This window comes from Micropterus dolomieu, linkage group LG20 (genome assembly GCF_021292245.1).
Source record: "Micropterus dolomieu isolate WLL.071019.BEF.003 ecotype Adirondacks linkage group LG20, ASM2129224v1, whole genome shotgun sequence".
NCBI lineage: Eukaryota > Metazoa > Chordata > Actinopteri > Centrarchiformes > Centrarchidae > Micropterus > Micropterus dolomieu.
Genome location: NC_060169.1, coordinates 23656853 through 23673132, shown reverse-complemented (window position 1 = coordinate 23673132; position 16280 = coordinate 23656853). Strand labels below are relative to the sequence as shown.

General features: G+C 40.4%; 1 protein-coding gene across 1 annotated transcript in view; it reads left to right on the top strand.

Annotated features, from left to right (window-relative positions):
• The window catches only part of kif26ba (kinesin family member 26Ba), a 76615-nt gene that overhangs the window by 37809 nt on the left and 22526 nt on the right, over window positions 1–16280 (top strand). Inside the window, exons 4-9 of the mRNA XM_046033279.1 lie at window positions 6790–7005; window positions 8340–8433; window positions 12618–12763; window positions 12967–13083; window positions 14054–14240; window positions 15298–15487. Of these exons, the coding sequence (XP_045889235.1) occupies window positions 6790–7005; window positions 8340–8433; window positions 12618–12763; window positions 12967–13083; window positions 14054–14240; window positions 15298–15487 (950 nt within the window). The remainder of the gene's footprint in view (window positions 1–6789; window positions 7006–8339; window positions 8434–12617; window positions 12764–12966; window positions 13084–14053; window positions 14241–15297; window positions 15488–16280) is intronic.

Below are 16280 nucleotides of genomic sequence, written 5' to 3'. Positions count from 1 at the left end.
ATTCCTGTCTGGAATTCCTGTCTGGAATGGAGGTCTATAGGACAGAAGAATAAGCTTTGTCAGGCTTTTTATGGAATTTACAATAACGCAAGAATATCAGCGCCCTTATCCTTTAATGTTATACACTGAGTGAAGGCTTCGATAATGTTAGATTGAGACCAAATATGTAAGGATACACACATGTATATACACCCACAATTACAACACTTATTTCACCATTTCTGCCATAGAAAAGTTCTTTCATGTAATATAGTGGTTAATCCTTGTTGAGTTGCACACAAATTCAAACCTCAGAGTTGTAAGATCTCTGCAGTACATCCAACTGAGAACAGAAAGCATGGCTCTTATGACACCGTGAGCTGAGCTGGAATGAATAAATCAGTTAAAATTAGAATTGATCCGAAGCCTGAACTTGCTATTCCCACATGGTATTTGTGTCTATCTCTTTGTACATGTGTTTGCACGAATGTGTGTTTCTGCAGTCTTTGGCAACCAATTACAGCTCAGTCTCAGTCTCTTATTGATTTCCCAGCCAATAGTAATGAAGCACTGCGGTGAGGAACTATTGAACAATCTTCTCTCAGCTCAGGATTGTTGGTTCCTGTTTAGCTGAATTCCTTTACTTAAATTTGCTCAAAGACTTCATTGTGCCTGAGTGTGGTGTATAAAGTGGAGGAACAGGAAACTCTGCTGTATATCTAAGTGAGTGTATAAGGTCAGTTTCTCAGGGGACAAAAACGGGACTCCTTGCCTCAACGTCACAGCATGTACCAGGTGTTCCAGGCTTGATCAGCAGACATATGTGTCACATAGTAGCATTGTAGTTTTAAACAGACACAGCCTAGACTTCTGTAGGTTGAACATAGTTATTATACCTACCTAGACACATTGCAGAGGAGCACGGATATCATTTGCTCTCCAAAGCAATAATGAGTTAAATATTCACACAGAGACTCAAAGAAACACTCACTTCTGTATCTCCCTCATTCCTGTTTTTTTTTCTTGGTCTTGTTTTCAGCAGCTTACCACCCTGAGTCAGTATTCACTGATGCATGAAGTGCGGGAGAAAATAGGAAGGTATAGAAAGAGGCTGTGAGTTTTCTTGTCATTTGCTCTGAGGAAGGGAGAGAAAGTGAGACAGGGAGAGGAGGGAGCTGGGGCAAAGAGAGAATGGAGGGAAAAGAGTGGGTGGACAGTGCTATCGAGCAATAGGATGTTTCTCAAACATAAAGAGAGTTTGAAGAAGGGAAAAGTCTATAGGTGTTATGGAAGTGGGAGGGGAAACAAGGAGAGGAAGACGGGGATGAAGGCATAAGGGAGGATCACTGCGAGAGTGTTGTGTTAGTATCCGGAGGTACTATTAGTGACCTATTTCTCTCTAAATATTTTCCTTCTTCGCTCTTGTCTGAAACAACCACCACTAACTCTTTCTTTCTCTTCCTTCTTTTTCATTAAAAGAACAAAAAGTCCATTAGCTGTTCGTTCTTCCTACATATGTGTGCCTGCATGTCACCGTGGCTGCAGCACTTTGCCACATGTATTGATCCACCAGTGGAACTAGGACAAGGATCCTCTGAGAATATTGTGGGTGTGGGTTTGATTACACAGACACAGAATTACACAACTGAGCTGGACTCAGGTTTAAACATCTAGCTGAGTGTTGAGCATCACATTCAAAAGGTGAAGTTTTTTGTGTCTGGACAGCACAGAAACAAAACAAAATAAAAGCACAATTCTTAAAGCTGGCATAATTGTTGTGATGCATCAGTTTCCCTTTGACTCCTTGTATGACTCTTGCCATCTCACATGCATCCTTAATATTTGAGAAACAAACATGAACCACATTATGGCTACATTTATACCTCAAACACACACACAGGCAACCTTCTTACCTTTCACACTCAGAACATGAGGAGGAAATGGGCTCTGGGGGGGGGGGCTTTTATGAGTTACGCCTTGTAAAGCGTGCAATGGTAAAATCCTTCCCCCCAGGCTCTTACTGATGTGATGGGCTCTTTTATTGGGGTCAGGAGAGGGCGTAGCTCTGTATCTAAGTGTGAGTTTGTGATGAAGAGACAGAGTAAGTGTGTGTGTGTGTGTGTGTGTGTGTGTGTGTGTTTTGTGTAGTGCTCTGGAACTCTTGACCTGGCATTAAGTTAGGTTCCAGAGGTCATGAGGGTTACATATTTATGGCATGCAAGTAGCATCTCACTTCTATGAAAACACTTTTAAATGTACACACACAAAGGTCCAATTACCTTTATCTGAGAAAGACTTCAACACAAACACTCTCTCATACACACTCACACAATTTATTGAATCAACTCTTCAATCGCCTGTGGTCATTTAATGATGCAAGCAAAGGAAAGCCTATTAACGTGCTGCATTAGGTGTGTGTGTGTGTGTGTGTGTGTGTCTGTGTGTGTGTGGTAGACAAAGAGAGAGATGTGCAACAACAAGACAGGAAGAGCTCCTAGAATGTTATTTGCCTTTGAGCTTTTTACATGGCTGTTTATTGATTAACAGCAGGCTTTATGCTTTTATTTTTTAACACTTATCATTCTAGGTGAGTTCATTCAGGATAACATGACTATGTTCTTGTTGCCTTTGGTTCTTTGCTCCTCTCGCTGGAATAATTGTACCAACAGTGCTCAGATTTTTAAATCTCTTGTAGAAAATTTCTTTATGTTTTTGATATTATCTAGCCGCACAGTAATACGGTGGATAATTAACTAATAATCCAATTTAATCAAAGTCAAGCTAAAACATAAATATACTGTGATGCACTCTACATTTCCAGCGTTTGATAGCCACTGTATGATACAAAGATTTTAAATCGTGTCCCTGATTTGTGTTCATTATTTACCCATTTTTATTTATGATCACATCCCTGTTCCCAGCTAATGGGTCTGTAAGTAAATAAATATATAGCTGAACTGAATAACAGTCTTCACTTCAATTTCTGAAAGCTCTATCTCCAAGTGCTGTGAGGTTTAGAGTGTTTTGGGATTACTGTGCGATCCATAATCCCATGGTGGTGTTTAACTGGAAGCGCAGAGCAGAATCACACTTCAGACGATGCGCTTTGTGCTAACAAGCACAGACAAAAGATCTCTTCTCCTTGCTCTCCTTCCCTCTTAGGAGCCACATAAACACAGTAGACTTTTCATCTGCCCTTCAACCTCTGAGGCCTGTTGACAAAATCCTACCCTGTTCAGAAAACACATGGTTAAATCAAACAAATAATTGATTTCACTAAAGTGTTAATTTTGCGTCAGCTTTTCTTAACAATTGCGATGAAAGTTACGATTTCCTTTTATGTTTGACCACAATACCGCATGCTTTGCAAAACAGTTTACCCCCCTTTGGACCTTTGCTGTTATATATATTTATTATATTTGTAGGCAAATGTGAGACGTTGGTCTCACACGTCTGCTGCGTCTTGTAAACAAGGAAGTGAGTCTGCTGACGTATGACAACATTTGGAGGAAACAGTGATGATAGATCAAATTTGCGAAAAAGTTGTGGTGATTGGTCCAAATTGCAAGTCATGTTAAATTCACAGGGATTTGCTGTATTTGTGTTAATAGTTGCCATCGCAAAATCCTGGAGTGACTGTATAACTGACAGTATTCTGTCTATTCTGAATCTATGATAGTTGTCAGGAGTTTGATTCTTGAATACTCTTACACTATTATCCATCCATTGGGGAGATGCAGGGTTGAATCTTTGAAAGGATGCGGTCCACACATTTGTGTCTTTTCGAGGACTCTGGGTCAGAATGAACCTGCATTGCCTCTCCAAACGAGACAGTCTAGTCTCACAGAGGACAAAAATAATGATGCATTCAAATAGTTTCTGTACTCATAACGTCAAGAATGTAAGGAAGAGAAATTGCATATCTTCTGCCTGTCAGCCTGTGTATTGTATACTGTCAGCTGCTTTGCTCTTTATAGGACATTCATCTCTTCGCATCTGTCATTACTTAAACTGTCTTGTCCAAAACAATGTATTTTGTGCTCTCAGCATTTCAAGCTGTAGCCAATTTGCCGTGAACTTCCACTGATTTCACAATCAGTTTCACTGTTTATGCTGCTCAGCTTGTTCCATCCTTGTTTTTCCATTTTTATATATGTGCTTTCACGGGTCCGACTCTGCCTGTTCTTTAAATTTACATTTCCTTGACACTTACAGTACAGCATTGAAATATTACATGATTTGTTTTCAGTGCTACATGTCTATTTAGGACAATAGTAGCTGAACTAGCAAATGAGCAAATAGTCCCAGAAACATTTTCATCAAATCTAATTATAGTCTGCAATGATGGTACTTCTCTGCATAGAGTTGATAAAGTTAAATACTTGGGTTTCTGGACTTGACTCTGAACATTTACATTTTAATCTCACATTGATCACCTTCTTCACAAACTTAATTTTGGAACCAGTGTCTAGAAACTGTTTTACACTTAGTTTGCAAAAGAAAGTTGCCATTTTTGACAATGCTGATGTTGTTTATCAAAATGCATCTTAAACTAGCCTTCTACCTCACAATACAGCATACAATAATTTGTAGATTTTCTCTTGGATGCACTAATCACGGTGTATAACTGTCTTCTAATAACACTCAATATTAGAAGACACATTCATTAGCTACAACTCATTTTTAAATGTGCACATTTCAGTTTTTGGTACCATATTCCTCAGTATATAATTTGATGCATTCTACACAATACTTCTTCTCCACTCCTACAGTCACAAAAGCAATAGCAAAGAGTGCATTTATGTATAAGGCTCAGACTGGAATAACAATCCTTAACGTCATTTCAAATTTTCAAAAAGTTTCATGTTTTCAGATGATGTTATAATAATATAATAATTGTAATGTCTTTGATTTGTCTCTTGGTTTTTGTATTGTATTGTATTGTATTTTATGTTAGGAGCCACTTGGGTTTATCATAGTGTTATAGTACTTGAGACCGGTCTTGGTCTCGTCGTGGACTCAACCGGATTTGTACTCGGTCTTGTCTCGGACATTGAGGAATCAGGATTTTATTTCAAGACCAGTGAAGACCATAACTTTGGGAATATCAATAAATTGCTTTTGCATTGTCTGATTTATTTGTTACTAACTTTGATTGGATGTAAAAAGTACTGCTTCAGATGCAACGAATAACCCTAATAAAAAACGTGTTGTTCCCATTAACGACTGTCCCCCCTCCCCGTGATGGTAAACATGGAAAAGGAGTGTTCAATAAAAATGCTTATGTTGAGTTCAGCTCTTAGTGTTTGTATGTGGGTGGTTTATTTTCAGATCAATTTGAGAAGTACCTATGATCTCGTTCCACATTTTATTATGTGTCATGTAATGTGGGGAACTGGTTTTGGACTTGACTCGGTCTCGCCCTTCCTCGGTCTTGGTCTCGACTTTGTCTCAGCCCCTAAAAGTCTTGGTCTTGTCTCTGTCTTGATTTACTCTGGTCTTGGCCTTGACGTGGTCTCGGTTTGGGCGGTCTTGACTACAACACTATTTTATCATATTTAATTAAGTTGTAACATCATTGCACCTGACAAATCGGAGGCAAATTTGACCAATAATGGATTAAAAGGTGACTGGAGCTAATCATGGAGCTTGTAGCAGGAAGAAAGTTTTAGTGACAAACATGGTGAGAGGAAGACAGACGAACTGAATCAGAGCACCAATTAGGCTGTGAGAGATCAAAAGAATGAGAGGTACAAAGACTGATTCACCTAGATGAGCCAGAGGAGGAGACAGAGAGCAATAATAAACTGCTAGAAAGTACCTAAAAGTTTAATCCATCTTTACCTAACAGAGAAAATATTGTTTATATGTTAAAATGTTCTGGAACTCACTCAGATTTGATGACACAGCGTTTTGCTTCCTCTGATATCAAAGAAAACAAAAGCAGCTGTCAGGCGGTAAATTGCGGCTGCTAACAGTTTGTGACAGGAGTGGGAGGAAAGGAAGAGTGAGAGGAGGAGAGAGAGCTGAAACAGGATTCCTGTATTTCAGGCTTTTGATATGTGGCAGGGAGATGAAGGTGGTGGGGTGTTGAAGAGAGAAAAAGGAAGGGATTTAGGATAGAGAGAGAAAGAGATAATGAAAGAGTGACAGGTAAAGGAGGAGAAGGGAGGAGGGAGGGAGAAGAAGCACTTAGGTTGAATGAGATGATGTGAGAGGGAGAGAGAGGATGGATATATTCGTGTAAGTCTTAAAAGAACTTAAAAGCTGAATGTTGTGACTCTTTGGGAGTCTTTTGTCACCGCTAAGGTACAATCGAGTTCACAAGCCTTGCAGCAACCTTCACAATTAATCTGTTCCTAGTTTTGAGTTGGGGGAGTTTCCTCAGGAAACCTTTTTGTGCCCTGAAAGTGTAAGTTGGTAAGAAAACCATCAGAAACCAAAGCTTTATCAACTGAGGAGCACGCCACAGTTCTAAACACATTCACTTACATCTAAGGAACTGCAAAGACATCAATTTTGCTACAACTTTTAGCCCTCACTTAGTACTACGGTATTACTTAAGCACTCTGCATTTATGAATGTGTGCCTTGTGCCTCATGATTACAGTCTTATTTATCTGGTTTGTAAAATAGAGTTTAGAAGAAAAATGACAAAACCAACCATGAATCCTTTTAATGGGGGATTTTCTCTTGAACTTCTGTATGGTGTGTTTGTGAGGTATAAAGTGTCAGGTGTCTTTGGCCTATTCTATTCTATTCTATTTTCTATTTACCATCTGCTTATCTGTTTTCTGTGTCTTACCCTCAGGTTAAAGTGATGGTGCGTGTGTGCCCAGTGTCTCAGTCGGATGCAGCTGAGTCTAGTTCATTCCTTAAAGTGGATCCCAGGAAGAAACAAATCACCATCATGGACCCCTCAGCCAATCAGACAGCAAGCGCAGCCACCCTGAAAAGGGTGGGAGCCAATCAGGTCCCTCCAAAGATGTTCACTTTTGATGCTGCGTTCCCCCCTGATGCATCACAGGTAAGACAAAAGATTGTGAGTTTAGAAAACAAAGGACTTAGATGTGATTTTGATATAAAACCTTTCATGACATTACACTGAAAGAAAAAGTTTTAGTAAAAGATAAATAGTTCAATGGACTTATGCCACATCCATTCATCAAAGTGAGTGGCTAAGTGGATCAGCCTGCAAGTAATTCCAAGTTATTAAATTTCTGAGGGCAAAAATATCTCACTTGGCTAATCTACAGTGTTCAACAGATTGGTGACAAACTGGCAGCAAAGCCACAATTGCTGGCACTAGCATCTAAATAAAATGCAATACAAAAGGAATAGTTTGACATTTGGGGAAATACACATAATCACTTTCTTGTTGAGAGTTAAATGAGAAGATCAGTCCCCACTGCAGCCAGTTAGCTTAGCAAGTGCAAATAGCTAGCCTGGCTCTGTCCAAAGTAATAAAAAATAAGCTACCAGCACCAGGAAGGATCTGCGTTGGCCAAGAAATTCTTGTATGTTTTTGAACTTTGGACAGAGTCAGACGATCTGATGTTTCCCCCTGCTTCCTGTTAAGCTAAACTAAGCTAAGCTAACTGTCTCTATATATATTATTGCTCTGCGGATTTGGTAGTATCCCCTTCCGACAGACACAGAACCCCGTTTGGGACTGCATGGATGGGACAAGGGGTGGAAAAAGTGAAACTAACTGAAAACACTTGTGATCAGATATTAATCTCACTACCAACCCACACAAATGTCAACTCCAGCACCTCCGATAAAGTGCAGCTCGCAGTCCAACAAAAAGCAAGTTTGTACCTCCTGAGCTGTCTGAGATTTCAGAGCGAGAATTTTGACGAGCGAAATTGCCCCTAAGAATACGTTGCAGCCACTGCAACTGGTTCACGGCGGACAGCTGATGCCATCTACTGCACAGATACATAGGGGCCAGGTTTTAAAATACCAAAATCATCCTTTAATAATCTTGGAATAATGCACAAGCACTCCTAAGTCGGAATAACAGGATGCTTTGCCATTCATACCGTTCTGCTGCCATAGTGTGTGAATGAAGGATTATTGACACACTGATGAACACACCCCATCATCTATAGTACTTGTTTTTAATCTTTATCTTTTGTCTGTCACTCAAATGTAAATCCTGTTTATGTCTACCACGAAGTAACATTTGATGCAACATTCAATATGTAGGCTACCTGTATTTTTAACACTAAAAGTCAAAAAGAAAACATTAGTGCTCAAATGGATTTGAGTGCATCTACATATTCAGGTATTTATGCTTTTCTTGACCGTCTTCTTATATCTCTCTTCATTCCCCTGTCTCTGTCTGCCTGTTGCTAGGCGGAGGTGTGCGCAGGAACGGTTGCAGAGGTGATTCAGTCGGTGGTGAATGGAGCAGATGGATGTGTCTTCTGCTTTGGACACTCCAAGCTGGGTAACACTTACACGCACATGCACACAGACTACAAAATTAGAGCAAGTGTGGCTTGTGAGACATCTTTAGTGTGTGTGTGTGTGTGTGTGTGTGTGTGTGTGTGTGTGTCTGACTGTGAGTGTGTCAGTCTTTCACTTGGCCGTCTCTCCACTGGCCCTCATCTATCAGAGAGAGAAAGAAAAAGGATTAGTGTCTGCTGAAGCTGAAAGCATTCTCAGTCTGCTCTGTCTGTGTTTCTGTCTGCCATTCTCTCTTTCTAATCCTTCTGAAGCTGGTTTTTAGAGAAGCTGTCTTAAAAAGGGTCAGGACCCTTTACTGCACACTGCAACATGTCTGAACCCACACACATACACTGGCACAATCAAAGACACCACACACACACACACACACGTTCTCCGACCCTGGGTCAGCCCCTGTTGTGTTTATCCCTGTACATGCAAGCAGTATTATCCTTCTTGGCTTGTGAGCTTCACACATCCAGTTGGAGTTTCTAAGTCCCCTTGAACTGCTTGCTGGCAGAATTTAAATGCTGCAGTTCTGCAGGGAACTCTTCCATGTTAATGGCGGAGCCATTTAATGGAACAAACAGTAATAAAGTTCTGTGTCACAGTAAAACCAACATGTAAACCACTGTGTTTCCTTGTTGTGCGGCAGGGAATTTGTCCCTTACCAAATCTGTAATAAAAGTAAACTCATTTCTAAATATTTTATTAATTACGGTTTTGGTCTTTCTAATGTTGCTATTCAGTTAAAGAATAATTCTGCATGTTTCACCATGCATGTTTAGAGTAATTGCTGAGAATTGTAAACGAAAGTCCAATGCGGAATGAAACATCAGCAGCCAGACAATTGGACAGTTTGTAAAAAAAAAAAAAGCCAGCAGTTCAAACAGATTAACTAAAGTTCAGATAATTTCATCTCCAAATAAAGTGTTTCAGATTCTCAACGGCCGACCATGAACTGCAGCAACTGGTTGGAGTCTGGCTGGGGACCTTTGTTGAATGTCATTCCCCGTCTCTTCCTGTCTCTCTGTTTGCTATAACCTAATATCACTCCATGGATGTATTAAAAACAAAACACTGATGTTTTGCTGTTCCTTTTCTGATGATCGTGGATGGGGAAAAGTCTCAGTGTCATGTGATACTGCAATACTGAGTATAGGAACTACACCAGAATCAGCCTGGCCAGCACTGTTACTGGGGGCTTGTTATACTCTCTAATAAATAGGCATAAAACACACCAGTAATGTTGGTAACAAGTCCTCATAGTACCTTTACAATACACACAACTACAGTAAGTCAATTAGTTGTAATAAACAGGTATTCTCCTTTAAATCAGGCTTTATGTTTTTTCATACAAGAATGCTGAAGAGTGGGCAGAGAGGAGAGGCTGCCCACCTCTCCGTCAAAGGCACATATAAGACAGATCAAACAAACTGATGCACATATAATCACCACAGCACTCCTAAGACACTAACCCAACATGGCATACACATCAGACAGCCTGTCTAGATCAATGTTTTGCATCTCACCATGTTTACATGTTTTCATCCAGCTGTCTAATATTGACATGAAAATGCCAACTGTGTCATGATTCATGATGATGATTCATGCTGTATAATATGACTGTGACTGGAGCTGAGATGACTAACACGCCCCCAAAACAGACCTCTTATTGTGTCTGTGAAGATTCTAAGTCATCCTTGGATGAGAGGCTAAACGTCTTTGATATCTTCAACCAAGTCCAGTTGCCCTTGATTTTAACCCCCCTTAAACCTATTATTGTCAGTGTTTGATTGTGTAACTGGATGTTCTGGCTTTAATACTGCGAGTCATTTTATATGACTGAGAAATCCATCAAACAGAGTTTGCTTTTTCAATCAATTTTACTGTTATATTAATGCTATAGAGAGGCTCTGACCTCACTGGTTTTAGTTTAAACGGCTGCTGAGATGAGATAATTCTTTGTGATATGGCTCACCTAAGGCCATGGATCCAAAGAGGCTGCATTGTAACGGCATTACCTTTTTCCTAATTAAAATGGGGAAAGTAACATAACAGGCATTTATCTTCAGCCCTTGGCTGTAGACACATATGAGGACTCAGATGCACATGATCCTGAAATAAATGAATTCACTTCAGGAATGTAATTGAATCATCTGGCTTTAAATCATCTCTAATAGATGTTGTTATCAATTATTGGCCTATTGGCCTTGAATGGACCATCTTTTAGTAATGATAAGTGTGCGTGCGTTTCTGCGTGATCTCATATGTGCATGTTTCTGAACTGATGATACACTGCTGCCTTTTTCTCTCACACTTTCTCACCCTGTTCACTTTCTCTCTGACAGCATTGGGAGCTGCGCTTGATAAGACCTATTAACGGGAATATCAACTATACAGACGCGTGCGCTCACACACACACACACACACACACAGCTTTATAGCCTGTAGCGTAGCGTCATTATGTTACAGTGTTGTGTTAGTCAGTGGAGCAGTCAGCTAGCTGACCATGTCTTGACAGCCTGTGGTAGATAGAATAGAAGGAAACATTGTAGAGCCATACCCACACTCACGTAGTTGGGTAAAGAAAGAGTCTCTTACGTATACGCAGTCCTGAAAGGCAAAAGATAGGAGGGTTGGTCAAGTACCCTGTGGTTATGGTAGAAATGCTACACAGAACCATTATGACTGAGGGAGTCCATCTGATTTGTTAAATAAAAATAATTCAACAGTAAATCAAAATTAATAACCCAGTTTTTTGCAATTGTTTTTTTATCTAGAAGAGTCTGGGCATTGTGCTTTAGAGAACCTTAAAGAGATGATATAAGGCTTTTTGGCTTTTTCCCTCTCCTTTATTGAGTTATATACCTTTTTTGTGCATGTAATAGATTGGCAAAGTGAAAAAGCCCAAAGTCCACCCCAAAGGGAGTTCCCATCTCCCACAGAAAACTCTGCTATGACCTGCTTGAAAACAGCCGTTTCCCTTTCGTCCTTGTGACGACACAGGGATGAAAGCTAAATGAGGCTCATATAACGCTTGCCAAGCGGCTAGTCCGACACGCCCTCAAAAAAACCGGTGGAAAAACAAAGAGCTGCAGCACAACTCTCCTCTCCCTTCCAAACACTAGCGACCCTCCAGGCAGTAAATGGACATAAAGTTGTTACAGTGATGTAGAGACAGAGCTCAGTTAAAACTTTATGGAGGAAAGATACATTTGTTACAACTTAATAACTCACCACTCTGAAATTCTTGCTCCAGTCAAGCCGGTCGGCAACATGTAGCCTACAGCTGAAACAAAGCCGCGTTTGCTTCTCACTGACCCGCCCTTCTCTGCTTCTGATTGGCTAGTAGTCCTTTACTAGGAACTGCGCATGTGCCACTCCCAACAAAGATCATTTAGAGGCAAGATGTATCACTCCTTAGCTAAAACGAAGCCTTCAACACAGAGTGAAAAGAGGAGCTGCAGCAATATGCAGTATGAAAATAAATATGGTGTTTTTTGAAAATTAAACCATGTAAACCTGCTCTGGTACAACCCCTAAATAAGATTATGAACCTAAAAATGAGCATAATATCACCTTCTTTAAAATGTTTAATTTCAGCACCATATAAACACTATAATGGTATAATCTGACACTAAATACAGCCCTTTTTGTCCAGCAAGTTTACTTTTTGTCCTCCATTTTTTATAACATTTTGGAGAGAAATCATGAAATGCATCTTTGTTTTGACAGTAAATTGAGACGCTCCAGGAAACACTGAGGGAGAACAATGTAAGATTGCAGTGTAGCTGACAACCTCGCCTCCATCCTACATTATCTCTGAACAAATCCGAACACGTTTCTCTATCCTGCATCACAGGAGTCAGGCTTTTGATGTCCTCTGTTTTTGTGTTAAATGTTCGTGTCGATATGATTGTTAGGTGTGACATATGGCTTTGTTTAGGTGTGTGTTTGATCTCCAACTCCTGACAGCCAGAGCAGGTGTGTGTGTGTGTGTGTGTGTGAGGGGGGAGGGGTGGGGGTGGGAGGGGTAATAATCATCTTGTGGCTCAAAGGGACAGATCTAGAGGCTCCAGACGCACATACATGTTCAGGCACTCAAATACACGTTTCACACACAGGTCTATTCATACAAAGTACTTCTTTCCCCTATTTTGTCTTCCTCTCTGTCTCTTCCAGGTAAATCTTACACAATGATTGGACGTGATGACTCTCTTCAGACTCTGGGTATTATCCCCTGTGCCATCTCCTGGTTGTTTAAACTCATCAATGAGAGGAAGGAGAAAACAGGCGCACGCTTCTCTGTTCGTGTCTCCGCAGTCGAGGTCAGTGTTACTGACGAGACCTCAACTTGAAACATTCCCTGCTGGACTCTCCCTTTAAAATTGGTCTGACCGGATTTAGTCATTGATCAATTTGGGAAAGGGTTTTGACAGACAAATAAAAGACAATGAGGTGCTTACTACTAGTAAACTTGTGTGTGTGTGTGTGTGTGTGTGTGTGTGTGTGTGTGTGTTTGTGTGGATAGGTTTGGGGAAAAGAGGAGAACCTTAAGGACTTGCTGTCTGAAGTAGCCACAGGCAGCTTACAGGATGGACAGTCACCTGGAGTCTACCTGTTTGAGGACCCCATCTGTGGCATGCAGGTACTCGCATAAACGCACACGTACACAAACACATGCACACATTCAAACACACTGCAGCTGACATCATAATGCAGTTGCTGCAGATTAAATCCAGTGAGTGTGTATATGAACAGCCTTGGGCCTTGTATCAATATGCTTTACCTTTGTTTTTTTAGCCTCAGGCAATTCTCTGTTATCTCAGCTACTGTGGAGGGTGAATGCTCAAAGCAGCATAAGAGCTTTAATATGCCATTAGAGTCCCTTTTATTTCAAAATAAACTAGGCATCTTTTAAAACACCAGGTTCACAAATAGCTAATGTATTAATCTGTTTTACTTAGAATACAGTCACTGCTTCTGACTGGCAGAAGTCAGAATCTAAGAAGAACCGTGTCAAACGCAAAAGACTTAAATCAACTTTGCTCACCGGCATTTTTGAATTTACTAATGAGCATGATTCAGGCAAATTAAGGCTTCTTACATGGAATTAAGTCTCATTACCATTAAAATTATGATTAATTTTAAGGTAGTAACTACATAGCAGTATGTGTGTGTGTGTGTGTGTGTGTGTGTGCACTTACCAACCTGTGTGTGTGTGTGGCTGCAGCTATATGTTTATAGGATTATAGGGTCTGATACAAGAACATCTGTGTAATCCTTAACTAATCTGACATAATCTCATCAGTAATGATACCCTGCAGTACCACACACACACACACACACACACACACTCTCTCTCTCTCTCTCTCTCTCTCTCTTTTGTTTACTCCCTCTATCTCTGTCTCCCATACCTGCAGGCAAATTTAAAAATGCTTTATTTGAATATACCAAACACACATGCAGAATCCGCAATGTACACAATAGTACAGTGTTTGGATACTTCGAGCCCTAGCTGAGATTAAATGTTCCCTCTTGTCTGGCTCTCTGTCCTTCATTATGATGTATATATGGGCAATATTCAGACGAATCTTCTCTTCCCACACATCCTCCAGCTCCAGAACCAGTCTGAACTGCGTGCTCCGACCCCAGAGAAGGCAGCCTGGTTTCTGGATGCAGCCATAGCCGCCCGCCACAGTAGCCAACGCACCAACACCACCGAAGAAGAACATAGGAACTCACACATGCTGTTTACATTACACATATACCAGTATCGCATGGAAAAGACAGGCAAAGGAGGGAGTAAGTATGGTTATTGATATTATTACTGTTAAAATATTATTATTCTGCTCTTATAGTAGAATAAAATCAGACACTAACAAGAGAAAGGAGTGAGTGTACACAGAAATGATAGACCAATCAGTCTATTTACCTATAGCCTCTATGGATACATAGGGAGCTTGAGCACCAGAATTCTTAACAGAGTTGCACACATACCTATCACAGACTGTATGATTCCAATATAGATTCTGTGTTTAAATTAATTCATGTCTCCATAAATAACTGGGCGATAATGATGCAAGGGTAGTTTATTTGTGTGTAAACACATTTGACAAGAGGGTGACTGTGACAGATGTCTGATCAAATTATCTGATAATAAGCACTTTCAGCGCTCATACGGGTGCATACATATGAGAGAATAAGGCAGATTGTGTGTATCTTGTGTGTGCGTGTGTATGCACATGAGTACATGCACATGCAGGCAATAAGGATGTTTGAAGATGACATAAACAACTAATGTGGCACTGCACACACTGTTTCACAACATGTTTTCAGCTATGTCTGGCTCACATAATTTAATACAATTTCTAACAGTCTTAACCTTTAGAGAGCTTGGTTTCCCATTATGTTGCTACAGAATCCAGAAAAACAACTCAGCTACAACCTTTGGTCATGTTGGTACACATTCTCAGGATTCATTTAGGAAATTGTATAATACTGTATGTCTATAGTACATTGAGGTGTATAATCAATAGTATACTACTGTAACAATCTGGTCTATACTCTGAAAATATCACTACTGAATGTTTTATTGTTTGTCGATGATATATAGTTCCCATGTCAAATTAATCTTAATTATAGATTATCTGATTCTGATCTTACCCCACAAATCAATTGACGTACTTATTGAGGAGCAAAGTTTATCAGGATTTTTTTGTGGTAAATTGAACTTGCAAAATGATCGCGACAGTGATCTGAGACTGACTTTATTCTGTTCCTTTTCATTTCACCCCCATCTTATATGATTACCCCTTACCCCATTCCTCTTCCATTTTGACAAATCGTTTCATTTGGCTAGTGTCAGGAGGTCGTAGTCGCCTCCACCTGCTGGACCTGGGTAGCTGTGATGTCAAAGTACTTGGAGGAGAAGGAGGTGGGAAAAGCAGGGAGAACTCTTCACCCAGCGCGGCCACTCTGTGCCTTTCTCTGTCTGCCCTTGGCAATGTGATCCTGGCCCTGGTCAACGGGAGCAAGCACATCCCATACAAGTAAGGTGGCGTGAGCATGTGTGAGGAGAGTAGGGGTGGAGAGGGGAGGAAAGATGAGGAAAGCAGGATGTTTTGGAGCTGGAGGAGATGAGGACAGGAAAGCTGAAGAGCGATCTCTTAAGTTGCCTCAGGTTTTGGGGACTTTATGTTATAAACAACAGCAGCTGCTGTTACATATTCATCACATTCACTTTGCTGGTTAACTGACTGGCAATGAGACCAAAGGAAAGAGAGAGATAGAGCACAGATGGAGCGATAATACAGACAGAAGCAGGTAGAAAATTAAAAAAACAAAACACATCATAATTGCTAATGTTTAGTATGCCTTGGCAGTACAGTATGCACAGTAGTACAGTATGTACATTATATGGACCAAACTGTAAATGTCCTAATTTTACCTTTCCCTCCACTCCTTGTGTGTAGTTCTGTGCTTCTTGCTGGGTTAATTTAATCACCAGCTTTTGCATTTACATTGCAAAACAACCTGCTACCTAACATTGAAGCCTGTAAGCAAGCAAAGCTGTGCTGAGTCTGGTTTGGCACTGGTGACTCAGACTGCTGTTGGATTGTTAGGGGGTTTGGACTGGTTACAATGTACAGTATGTCATGATATTGCCACTTCTCAAGAACCAATGGACAAGTCATCAGTGGAGACGAGTGGAGTGTTCACTGCAGGGCTATAGCAAGATATAGCCATTAGCTAATTATCTTCTTTCTTGGAATATAAGAGAAAGATGGGTCAGTGTCGTCATACTGTCCAAGAATTTGGAGACAATGGGGTACAACCTAAACA